This window comes from Danio rerio, chromosome 1, assembly GCF_049306965.1.
Source record: "Danio rerio strain Tuebingen ecotype United States chromosome 1, GRCz12tu, whole genome shotgun sequence".
Classification (NCBI taxonomy): Eukaryota; Metazoa; Chordata; class Actinopteri; order Cypriniformes; family Danionidae; genus Danio; species Danio rerio.
In genome coordinates, this window is record NC_133176.1 from 11843627 (window position 1) to 11856604 (window position 12978).

The window sequence follows — 12978 nt, forward strand, 5'->3', positions numbered from 1 at the left end:
GTTACTAGGTTACCAATACTACAGTCAGCTGCTCTTGATAGAAATGCACTTAATTCGCATTTTCTTTTTCTGCGAATTTTTAAAAGATTCGCTTCACGTTAGGATGGAAACCTGGTTATATTGGATTTCAGATCAACTTGTCTAATGAAGATGTGCTATAATTTGAAAAAATCGATCAATTATGAGTGTTTTATAAGACTGAACTTTGTATTTTTCATTTCAGCAGGAACGTTTTGAAGAAAGCCCCTCTCTGACTCCATCTGTTGAGGGGATTGTTTCTCAAAAAACCGAACCTTCACCACAACAAAGCAGTTCGGTTCCCAGTAGCCCCACACACCCTTACACACATTCTCCTCTAAAAACAGGTGAGGTCACATATTCAGAAGCACTGTCAGGGTATTTAATGGCGCATGTACATAAATTATTTGCAATATTAAACTACACAGCAATGTTTAAACTTAATACTTAAGTATTATTTGGTGATATATGACTGATTTGAAATCACAACAAATGAAAAATAAATATTTTCACACCCCAGTGTTTTGTGTATATGGAGACATCATAGTGCTTTATGGGGATGGCAGAGATTGGTGATTGGTGGAATTTGTCATAGAATGTAGTTTTCTGCAGAAATGCTGTAATTAAACAATAAACAAAATGTTGAATAAAATTAAATGGGTTCACTATATAAACATTTAGTTTCTATACAACAATAATCTTAAAACTTAATACAAATAATACTCTTATGCCTTACTTCATATCACCTTGCACTTAAAACAAACACAAACACACAAATTTAGTAATAAATCCCTAAAAATATTTGCAATTTTGATTATGTATGAATTATATTTATATTATAATTGATTATATATTCATAATTGATCATACTAGAAATAAAATTGATATATATGTAATCTAAAAACAACCACAGAGTTGCTGTTTTTTGTTAAAAAGGAAATTTCTATGGAAAAAAAAAAAAAAAAATTGTATAATTTGTACAGTTTTTATATGAAACCGGACCACTGTGCAAGATAGTCCACATTGGCAACCAAATAACTACACGCTTAAACCAGGACTTGTTCGGAAATGCTTAGAAGTATGTTAAAAAATAAAAATAATTGATGCACAACATGATAAAATACACATCAATGGCCTGAAATCATCCTCAACACCCTAGCCTAAATAAATATATATATTTCCCCCGTCCAGAAAATGTAAAAAAATTTAGTTTCTAGATGTTGGTGGAATTATGGAGACCCATTTAAAATGGTTTGCATCCTCCTCTCGAAGTGTGATATTACTGTTCTTTTATAATGCATACAATGTCCATAGTAAACAGCATTATATGATTTACATCGAGGAGAAAAGGATGTTACAGTAAACTAATCAACAAGCCTGACAATGGTTCTGGTGAATACACAATAAGAGCACAAAGCAATATGTGTTTGTAATAGCTGCTCACAAACTTCTCGTTTCATTCATCTGCTGTCTTTTTATATGTTTTCCCTTCTCTCTCCAGCATATGACGCTCATGATGAACAAAGGGAGACTGATTCAGCTCTGCATGTGAACAGACTTTCCAACGACAGGGGTGTGTGTTTTGCTCAACATAAACACAATTTATCAATAAAAAAGTAACAGTTTCACATAACATTACATAAAAACCTCCTCCTGACCTCCTTTGGTCTCATTATAGTGCAATTATTACACAGAACCTCTGTATTGCATTTAGTCGGGTGATGTAATGGTATAGTGTAGGTTGTAATGGGAGATTTAAGGTTCTATACAACAGTAATCTCAAAACAATTAAAATAATACACTCATGCCTTACGTCATATCATCTTGCAGTTATAAAAACACACACACAAACATATATATAAAGCTTAAAACAAGATACACTATTTGGGGGGATGGAAATATATATTTTGTAATACATCAATAAAACTGTGTGTGTGTGTGTTTGTGTGTGTGTGTGTGTGTGTGTGTGTGTGTGTGTGTGTGTGTGTGTGTGTGTGTGTGTGTGTGTACGTGTGTGTACGTGTGTGTACGTGTTTTTGTGACATATCAGGACACAAATCTGTATAATGACATGGGTATGACCCAGGTATTTCAAAAAGGAGGTGGAATATGAGGACATAGGTGCCGTCCTCATTTTTCAAAAAGCTTATAAATGCCACAGGATGAGTTTAATCGGGGAGTAAAGCTGCACACAGTCTCCTGTGATGGTTGGCTTTAGGGATAGGGTGGGGTTAGGGCAACACAATATACTGTTTGAACAGTGTAAAATGAATGGAAACCTATGTAATGTACCCACTTTTCACAAAAACAAACGTGTGTGCGTGGGTGCGTGCGTGCGTGTGTCCACCAGACTTCTTTTTTTGTTAATGAGCATTTTCTATCAGGCTCCTCTGATTAAGTTCAGAAGTTTCATTTTAAAGGTAATGATAGGGTTATTAGCTGGTAAATAAAATACCCTTTTTTCAAAAATGCACTTTAGACATTTCTTTGGTTTTTAACAAGGTAGATTTTCTTTTGTGCTAAAACCAGCTAAATCCACTTGTGCTTTTTTTTTTTGCAAAAAAAACCCTCTAAATCCACCTATTGAGACAAGACAGTGTGATTAGTTGAAAAACACTAAAGATGCAAATATGATGATTTTACCAAACATAAAACACATTACACAAACCACCTAAAATAATAAAATAAAAAACATAAATTTGTTAAGTAAGTGGCGGTTCATTCCGCTGTGGTAACCACTGATAAACCAGGGACAAAGCAGAAGGAAAAGGATTGAATGAAATCTGTCAAGTAAGTGCATTAATCAATAATTAATCAATCCGTCTTTCAGATGAGACCTTAAACCGAGGTCCCGACTCTCTGTGGTCGTTAAAAATCCCAGGATGTCCTTCGAAAAGAGTAGGGGTTTAACCCCGGCATCCTGGCCAAATCTGCCCACTGGCCTCTGTCCATCATGGCCTCCTAACCATCCCCATATTCCAATTGGCTTCATCAGTCTCCTCTCCACCAATCAGCTGGTGTGTGGTGTGCGGTCTGGCGCAAAATGGCTGCCGTCGCGTCATCCAGGTGGATGCTGCACACTGGTGGTGCATGAGGAGATCCCCCCCCCATTGTGTAAAGCGCTTTGAGTGCCCAGAAAAGCGCTATATAAATGTAAGGAATTAAAATTAATTATTATAATTAATTATAATAACATTAAAACTGACAATAATTAAATCTTAACAACCTGTAGTCATTTTTGATATTTAGAATTTAGATTTAATGTAAGTAATGTAAACATTTACTGTATGTAAACAATAATTTTTTTATTATTAAATTACATTAGCCCGGCTCCATTAAATAAGAAACTACATTTGTTGCTTTTAATGATATATTAGTATGTCTTAAAGTCTATGAAATGCTATGGAAGGGTTTTTAATTGTCTGTGTTATCTAATGTAGAACCAAAGTGCACTGCTTGTAAAGTGTTAACAAATTTAGTTAACTGTAACTATCCAAAAAAGAAAGACTAATCATTATTTCTCTATTTATTATTTGTCAGTTGAGCAGATTGCAATGAAGCCAGCATTGTTTGAGAAGGTTCCAGCTCAGACGTTTCCCTCAGGCTTTCCTGCTTCTTTCCTGTTCACTGACGGCCTTTCCTCTGTCGAGACACTGCTCACTAATGTTCAGGTATACTACAGCGAACAGACACAGACACACATACTGTACGCATGAGGAGGTGTAAGATGACTGGCATGCGGCCGTGTGTTTTAGGGTCTGCTGAAGGTGGCTCTGGAAAACGCACGTCTGCAAGAGAAGCAGCTTCAGCAGGAGAGGAGAGAGCTCAAGATGGAGCTGTACAGAGAGAGAGAGATGAGAGAGAGTCTGGAGAGACAGCTCACCTCAGAGCTACGCACTCGAGGTACTGAGCGAGCTTTAATATACTGTACACTAGCAGCCAGAAGCTTGGATAATTATTAGGATTCTGTAAAGCAGTGTTTCTCAACCACCTTCCTTGAGGAGCAGCAACACTGCATGTTTTAGATGTCTTCTTTGTTTGTCACACCAATTACATGTCTTTGAGTCTCTGCTATTGAGCTGATGTTCTGAATCAGGTGTGTTTGGTTAAGGAGACCTGGAATATGTGCAGAGCTGGTGGTCCTACAGGAACGTGGTTGAGAAACACTGCAGTAATGTGTCCGAACAAAGCCATACTTTCAAAAAAAAAAAAAATATATATATATAAAATAACGGTTTTAAACATCTTTAGTGTGACATGATCTTTCAGTAATCATTCTTATGCTCAAAAACATTTTTATTATTATTATCAATGTTTGATTTCTGCAAACATACAACAAAAAAAAACATACGTTTTCAAAATTAATCAAAATAAATGTTTCTACAAAATACGAAACAATTATTTATATTCAATATTTCATAAAAAATGAATGCAATTATTATTCAAAACATGTTTTTGTTGAAAAAATAAAAATGTAAAATGTTTGAAAATATGCATGAAAATAGGCATGAAAATAAACATGTAAAGATTTAAATAATTAATTACAGCACTATAAGTAGAGAAAAAAAATATTTTTAAGATGAGGCAACTGAATTGGGCACTATGGATTCCAAAAAAATGTAAACCCTGGATATAAAAGACTTCGTAAAAATGTAAAAAAAATCAAACACCAAAAATTGTTATAAAAATGATAAATTATTATATGTCTTGGGCAATGGAAATTACTGCATGTACTGATTACAGATTACATGATGAAAATGTACTTGATCATGTAAATTAGATTAGTTGTTATTGACGAATTACCTACCTACGTCACACATGACGTCACACGGGTTCCCGGGTTCAAAAAGAGACCGATCGCAATAGCAAACATGTCGTGTTATGCGGTAGGATGCCAAATTCGAACCAAAGTCGACTTAACTTTTACCGTACACCACACTGCTTTTAATGCCAACAGCAGACGTCTTTGGCTAAAAGGGAGCTGAATGGAGTGACGACCTGATTAAAGATGCTGTGCTTGGCCATTTCGTCTTATCCAATATCCATTGGGAGGGTGCTATCACAATTGGACCTGTTGGACGAACGCTGCTCACTTTAACCTTAATATTGCCAAATAACTGTGCTTATAACTGGGTGACAAGCTGTTATAATACACTGAAAGCATTGTAAATGTAAATAATATATATTAGACAATTAATATATATTGATTGCACACACATTCTGAATGTTTACAAACATGGTTCATGGATCATTTTAGATTTACATTTTTTTTGGTCATTCTTCGTATTATTTGTATCAATAAAATTCTTGAAGTATGAATCACAAAATAATTGTATGACATTTCCAGAAAGAGAAATTCTAGAAAAATAAATATTGAGGAGAATCAATAAATGATAAATAATTTACTGTCATTAATTTAATGCAAGCCATAAAAGGTCATTTTGATCAGATTATGAGCATTTAAAAAAATAATACAGTATAGTCTAATTACAAGTACTACGTTTGTAATCTGATTACATACTCAAGATTTCACATAATCAACTACCCAGCACTGGTTGTATAGCTTGTAATGAAAAAAAGGAAAATTTAGAGCTCCTCCAGTTTTCTTTGATGTTTACACATGGAAGCTTTCTCTCATCTTTTGTCCTCCAGCCACCATTCAGAGACGTCTGAAGAAGGAGAAGAAGGCAAAGAGGAGGTTACAGGAGGCGCTGGAGTACGAGTCCAAGAGGAGAGGACAAATAGAGCAGGCTTTACAGCAGGCCACTTCATCAGACTCTCTAACACACGGTGAGACGCACTCTGACACACACACACACACAAACACACATTCAGACCTATAGTCTTTCAGCAGGCTTTGTCAGCTGTCGCTGTCTGTTAACACAGATCCAATCAGTCTGGAGATGGAGACAGAGCGATGCCGCAGCCCAGAGGACAACTGCTTGTTACAAGGTATTGAATTTAAAAGGAACTGTGCAAACTGAGCTGTGCAAATACATACTACACATACATGTATTTTTGAAAGTCCTTATAGTGTAAAGTATTTTTAAAGAGCAACATTCTGCCCATAAAAGTGTCATAGACACCTAAAACATTCAAGAATGGCAGAAGTCACACCTTCTACAGCACACTTAACCCTTGTGTACTGTTGGGGATGTTTTGTCCACTCTAGGGGGGTGATTTGGAGTCTTGTTTTGACTTCCATTATAAGGATGTTTTTTGATTGTAAAGACATGACATCAAATTATTATGTATTCTTCATTATTTGTGGTTTTACTCCATAGAACTCCAATCCTTTCTAAAAGGTTCCCAGCAGGCACACAACATTATAAGATGTTAATGTCAGGTTAGATTTAGGTTGTGACATTTGGACGTTGGACATCACCTAGCGTTGGGTTCTGATGTCAATCTGATTTTCATTTCCAAACAAAGTGCAACGTCTATCTCACATATCATGACGCCCTGTGCCTGCTGGGTTATAGTGCCAACCGATGATCAACAGTAAAAATGACAAATTTTACCTTTTTCCAATAGAGAAAACTACCAACAATCAAGAAAATGTATTATTATTTAGTATCAAGAATTTGCAATAAAAAAATGTGGTTATAATGGCAGTCAATGGGGCAAAAACAGCCATAAACATAACAAAAGGGTAGTCAATTTGAACAGTACACAAGGGTTAAAAATGAACATTCTTTACTGGCATTGATGTTTCCCTGAAGACCCTTTACATCTATGGAACCTTTTCTACAAAAATGTATTATAGTGGAAAAGGGTCATTTAGTTCATTACAATGCTCTTTTGTTTATTTTATTATTATTTTTTTTTTTTAAATAAATGTTTCTTTTATGAACTATTAATTAAATTTTTTTTTAAACATTTTTGGCAAAGCAGAAAAAGTGTCTTTTTGGATGGTTTTCCCGGCACACTCATCGTTAAGATTAAACGTTATGAAAGCTCACCTTACCTTTGCTTGTAGAATACAGAATGGGTTTTAGCATTGCATGGGTCAAAAGGTATATCGACCAAACATAACCAATCCAGCACTATCATCAAAAGTGAAAAAGTTTTTAATTCATTCATGACAGTATGAGACCAATTTGACTAAAATGGCTTTTAAACCGAACAAGATATTTTCATTAATTCAATACCCATGTGTGTACTGCATAATCTCACTCTGAGGTCACCGTTTGCTCAATGGCATGATTTGCATCATTGCACCTTTGCAAATAGGCGTAGACGTTAAAAAATACAGTTTATTTGGTAATTTAATAAATAACATAAATAATACCCGGTACAACTACTGTTTTTACATTACTGTGAGGGTTGGGTTTAGGGTTGGGTTTAGGGTTGGGTAGGGGTAGGCATTAATATAATACAATTAATGTGAAATTTAATAAACACTTTATGTGAAGTTTCACAAACTAATTTCGAGAGGAGCACCTGATATGATTGAGCATGACTGGCTTCTCATCTGTAATTAGTAATAATCCAATCAGAGTGATCCTAGCTTACTACAATGGATTGTTTTCTCCCTACTGCTTTAACTTCGTTTTGAAAGAATCCCCTCTTCCACCCCATCTCCTCCTTTTCCTCCCTTTTGTAAGGGGGAGCTCTCGAAACCTACCTGATCTCGGATCCCCTTATATGCTTATTGACCGGGCGGGAGCCTTGGACTCAAGTATCTCAGAGTTGAGGGTTCTCTCCCGGGACAGCATGCCTAACCTGCTATAAACGCTAAGCATATCTAAGTGGGAACTCTTTAAATAATTCTTGTTAACTTCTGGCCACAACCCTATCTGATCTAGCAACAACCGTTTAGTGCATTAAAAAAACATGGATACCAGTCAATCAATTTTGAACACCTATTAGGCAGGGGCTAATCGGAATGATTGGTGGTGATCAGAGAATATTTCAATGTTGACGACTTGGGTGGTGGTGTTGGAGACTGCAGCAAATATATGAGGTGTGGGAGGAATGGGTGTTAAAATATGGGAGTTTTCCGGGAGAAATAACCAAATGGGAGGGTTTGCATGGGGGTTTCCTCCGGGTGCTTTGGTTTCCCCCACAGTCCAAAGACATGTAGTACAGGTAAATTGGATAGGCTAAATTGTCCGTAGTGTATGAGTGTGAATGGGTGTATATGGATGTTTCCCAGAGATGGGTTGCAGCTAGAAGGGCATCGGCTGCGTAAAACATATGCTGGATAAGTTGCTGGTTCATTCAGCTGTGGCTACCCCAGATTAATAAAGGGACTAAGCCAAAAACACAATGAATGAATTAATGATACTGTGAAAAAAATCCTTGCTCTGTTAAACATCCCTTATATATGTTTGATACTTTTTTTTTAAATCACAGGAGGGCTTACAATTTTAACTTCAACTGTATTTAAAAGAATACCTTTGATGAACCATTCCTTGGTTTGCACAATACACATTCATCAGCACGCTCCTGTATCCAGTGTGCGTTTACATGAACGTGCGCAGTTTCAGCTGTGGCATATTCAGATTTGTTTTCTTGACCTCACTTCCCCTTCCCATCAGTCTTTCTCAGTCACACCATGTGTCACTCGGCCGTGTCCTCCAAACACATGAGATCATCGGCTCCCTCTGTCTCACAGCGAAGCCATTAGCAAATAAACACGCAGATGAATCAAAAGACTGCGGACTAATTGCAAGTTTCCTGTGTAAGCAAAGCCTCGCCGCATGAATATTGGAGCGCCGTTTATCTGTTTCTGCAGCTGCTGTTCTCGCTCTCTCCCCCTCCGTGAGACAGCGAAAGCTACAAGATAAATTACACGAATTACACCTCGTGTTAATTTTATTAAAATGGCTCCCTAATGCTGAGAAAATCTGCTACACTTTGGCAGCACGCTGGACTGGAAGAGGTGTTCATCTACTGTCTAATGTATGTTTTTTGCACACAATTACAAAAATGCTGCCATGTTTTTAGGCATTTTTCAACACTATACTAATGGTTTATCTTCTGAACAGTCAGAAAATCCGTATTTGGAAGAATACATTGTCTTATTTTTTCCCCTCATAGCGTTATACATAAAAATCTTCGTTTTTTTTTTTATTAATTATCTTTTTATTTGTGTTTATTATACTTGAACTTTGTGGTTTTTAAACATGTTGGTCCACCTTTTTGCTTAAATAATTGTTTTAACAAAATAAAAAGTGATGAACCATGTCCACTTATAGCTGTTCTTGGGATATTTAGTAATTTAGAGATGTTTAATAAATATGAAAGACAAGCCATGTTATTTGGTATGGTAATTGACAAAAGGGTGATTTTGAGAATGTGGAAAACTGAATCTGTACCTAAATTTGGTATGTGGGGTAGAGATATCGTAAACATGCTTGCTTTGGAGAGGTTGAGATATATATTACTAATAACAAATTGCGGATGTTTGATAAAACATGGGGACAGATATTAGAACACCCTAATGCATTGGAAGAAACACAAGCTAATCAATAACCCCTTTCAATAACACAGTAATTAAAGATTGAGTTTAATTGATATTCACAATTCATAATCTATAATATTCTTAATAATGTGCCCAAACTATTATTTGACAATAACACTTTAGTCAGGATAATGCATTTTTTCTGGTGATACAACAACGTTTTTATTTATGCATTAACCTGACCACCTAAATTATATTTTGCTTTCATGTGCATTTGTCCCTATGTGTTCTGCCGTTCGGTTGTTCTGTTATAGGTTAGTGTTTTGTTTTTTGTTGTTTTTACATTTTATTATTATTTTTTTTTACATTTTTTATTATTTTATGATTAATTTAATTTTTTTATGTATTGTAATTTATATGTATTATATTATATTGTAGTGTGTTGAATTGGAATTTTCTGTATTTGGTTGCAGCAAAAAGCACATAAATAAATGTTTAAAAATATATATATAAAAAGTGATTAATGACAAAGATTAATCATGATTAATCGCATCCAAAATAAAAGTTTGTTTTGACATAATATATTTGGGTATTAGGGCTGCACGATATTGGAAAAATCTAGCATATATATATATATATATATATATATTTTATATATATATATATATATATATATATATATATATATATATATATATATATATATATATATATATATTGTGATAAACTAGCCTATATATATATATATATATATATATATATATATATATATATATATATATATATATATATATATATATATATATATATATATATATATATATATATATATATATTCATATATTGTGATATGAATACAATTTCACAAGATGACTTAAAATCTCTATTTGGAAAGAATTTATAATGTTAGATCAATTGGGATGATTCTGCAGTGGGAGTCCATCTCCAGTAAATCTAATTACTAATTCATTGTGGTCTGTGCTATTTGCGGTGCATTTCTGTATTTGCATGTCATGTGAGTATTTTCATGCGTAACAATCTATAAATACAATCAAGAAAAAGACACAACTGAAATAGTGTTTTATCATTTCCCGATCAATATTGCTGCCGTTGGACAACATAATGTACTTTTGAGGCTTTTTTTAGGCGAGAATGTAGTTGTTTAGATTGCAACTATGCAGTTTATTTATAAGGATAGTGCCTATTTTAAATATTTATAATTTCTGAGAGACAGCACATCAGCGAGCATTAGCCTGTCATTGAGCAAAGCAAAGATGTTATCCATCCACAAGATGGCAACAGAGACCGTTGGCCATCTGTTTTTTTCTAATACGTCTCCTGCTTTCGTTACTGCAGACTAGTTCAGTAAAAAGAACGAAAGAAAAAATGCCCTCATGTGTTTAGCGTTTTTTCTTATCGCAAACACAACAGTAATCTGGTAGTGTTTGCGCTGCTTTGGCTTTTTCAGGGATAATTTTTGTGATCTCCCGATTGCAATGGAGAAATACTGGGAAATCTCTGTAGACGACATTTCATGCCAATGCCAATTAAAATGTGAGCAAAATCACCTGTTTTGTCATCACTGTAGACATTATAGAGAATTATTCAAATACTAGCTCTAAACTGACGTTGGTGAATTAGTAACGGTTTCGGCTGTTCTAACGTCAGCTGCAGATGTGAATGAATGGCGGAAGAAAGTAGTTCCTCATACAAAAGAATTTTTTGACTCTCCATGTTTGATTTTCTTTTTAATATACACGATTATGCCGTTGAACTGTTGTATAAATGTAACATTACACGTAGTAGTGCAAAGTGGCTGTATTGTCATATATGTATATATAAACATTTTCTTAAATATATGCATGCATTTGTGTATTTGCATTTGTGTATACTCAAACTATGTCAAAAATGTATTTATTTTTTTTGGATGCGATTAATCACGATACATTTTTGCCAAGCACTATTTACAAATTAACATAAGAATTCTGTTTAATAGAAATTCATTTTTTTTAACCATTTTTTTATATTTAATGCACTGCACATTTTTTATACAAAGTATCCCAAATGCTGTGGTGCATATGGCATATTATAATTTGTAAAACCTCCAAGGCTTATTATTAAATATAATTATATGACCCACTTAATGTTATCTATGTTAATGTTATCTTAAGCTGTACACATTTAAATACTTAAAATAACAATGAAACACATTTTGGAGCTTTTAAAACAACCTCTTGTTTCTTTCTTACAGAAAGCAGAACATACACGAAAAATCCAATCATATACTAAGATGACGTGAACTCCCAGCGAGAGAATAAGGAAATTTTCCATATTATGAATGACCCCTACAATCAACTTCCTGAATAAAGTTTTCAATGAAGAGAGGACTTAAACATGAGCTTCAGATCTTCAATCGAATGCTCCAACCACTCTTTTTCTCATCTTTACAACATTCCAGGTTCCTCAACTGTTGTTTTTATTCAACTAGATTGTGCTTAATTCCCTGTTTTGCTGTGGGGAGAGCACTGCTGGCATTCTGTAACTGGTTTTAAACAGTGTTTTTTTTTTAAGTAGCTGGATGATGTCATGACTTTATCCCTTCAGGACAGTGACCTTCAGTCTAAAGCCCTCACGAAGGAGCTGATGAAAATATAAGAAAAAGAAAGGAAAAGAGATTTGGCTTGTGTTTCATTCTTGTTGAAAGACTCTGAAGAGTGTGGAATGTTACATTTTCTTGCTTTTCTCTCATATGACCATCTTCTGATTCTTCGGTCCATTTATTAGCTCAGTTTAGCTTCTTGATACTGTTCACCAGTTTGTATGTGGTAGTTTTCTTTTGTAAAACCTTACATTGTTTTATTGGCTTTCAGTCAGAAGGGAAAGCTACTGAATGTGTTTGTTCTGTATTTGAATCATTCCTAATGAAAAATACAGTATTACCAACCATTGTTCCTTCTAAAGTCTCCCTTAAGTGTTTTACCATTTATATGATGATGATGATGATGATGTTGAGGTCTGTATAAAAGTTTATTCAGTGTAAAACTGAATTCTGAGGTAAAAAGTCAAAATTGTAACAAAACCTCACAAATTATTCGTAGAATTGAGTTTTTGATCTTAAACATCTGTTTGTATTTCAGAATTTGGCAGTGAGAACATGCAAGATATGCAATATATAACCACAAAATCATCCTGTAGTTGCCAGAATTGCAAATTTTGAGTTATAAAATTTCCAATCAGCAGTTTATATCTCATGAATCTGGGAAGAAAAATGAGATATAGGGTCCCATACACCTGGCCCAAAATGTTTGGCGCTATTTGTTGCTATTTTCAGACCAGCACAACTCTAATTTTCACATTTTGCACCACGTTGTTTAAATAGCAAATCCATTTGTGCCACTTTGTGGACTCATCAGCATGCTGGTCTAAAATGGAGGTATGTTAAGACGCATTTTGGCACGTTGCTATTTTAAAGAACTGAAATAAACCGCGCCGTTGACCATTTAAAAGCAGGTCTAAAGTCCAGTGTGGAGCATGTTAGTTATGCACCTAAT

General features: G+C 34.6%; 1 protein-coding gene across 6 annotated transcripts in view; it reads left to right on the plus strand.

Moving 5' to 3' along the window:
• dachb (dachshund b) overlaps positions 1-12375 on the plus strand; it is a 103954-nt gene extending 91579 nt beyond the window's left edge. For 3 of the 6 annotated variants that reach the window (XM_073952698.1, XM_073952648.1, NM_152956.2), the window contains 7 exon segments: positions 224-365; positions 1520-1591; positions 3559-3689; positions 3774-3921; positions 5671-5808; positions 5905-5970; positions 11679-12375. In XM_073952698.1, coding sequence (XP_073808799.1) covers positions 224-365; positions 1520-1591; positions 3559-3689; positions 3774-3921; positions 5671-5808; positions 5905-5970; positions 11679-11716 — 735 coding nt within the window. In that variant the 3' untranslated portion in view covers positions 11717-12375. 6 annotated transcript variants of the gene reach the window in all.
• The last annotated feature ends 603 nt before the right edge of the window (positions 12376-12978 follow it).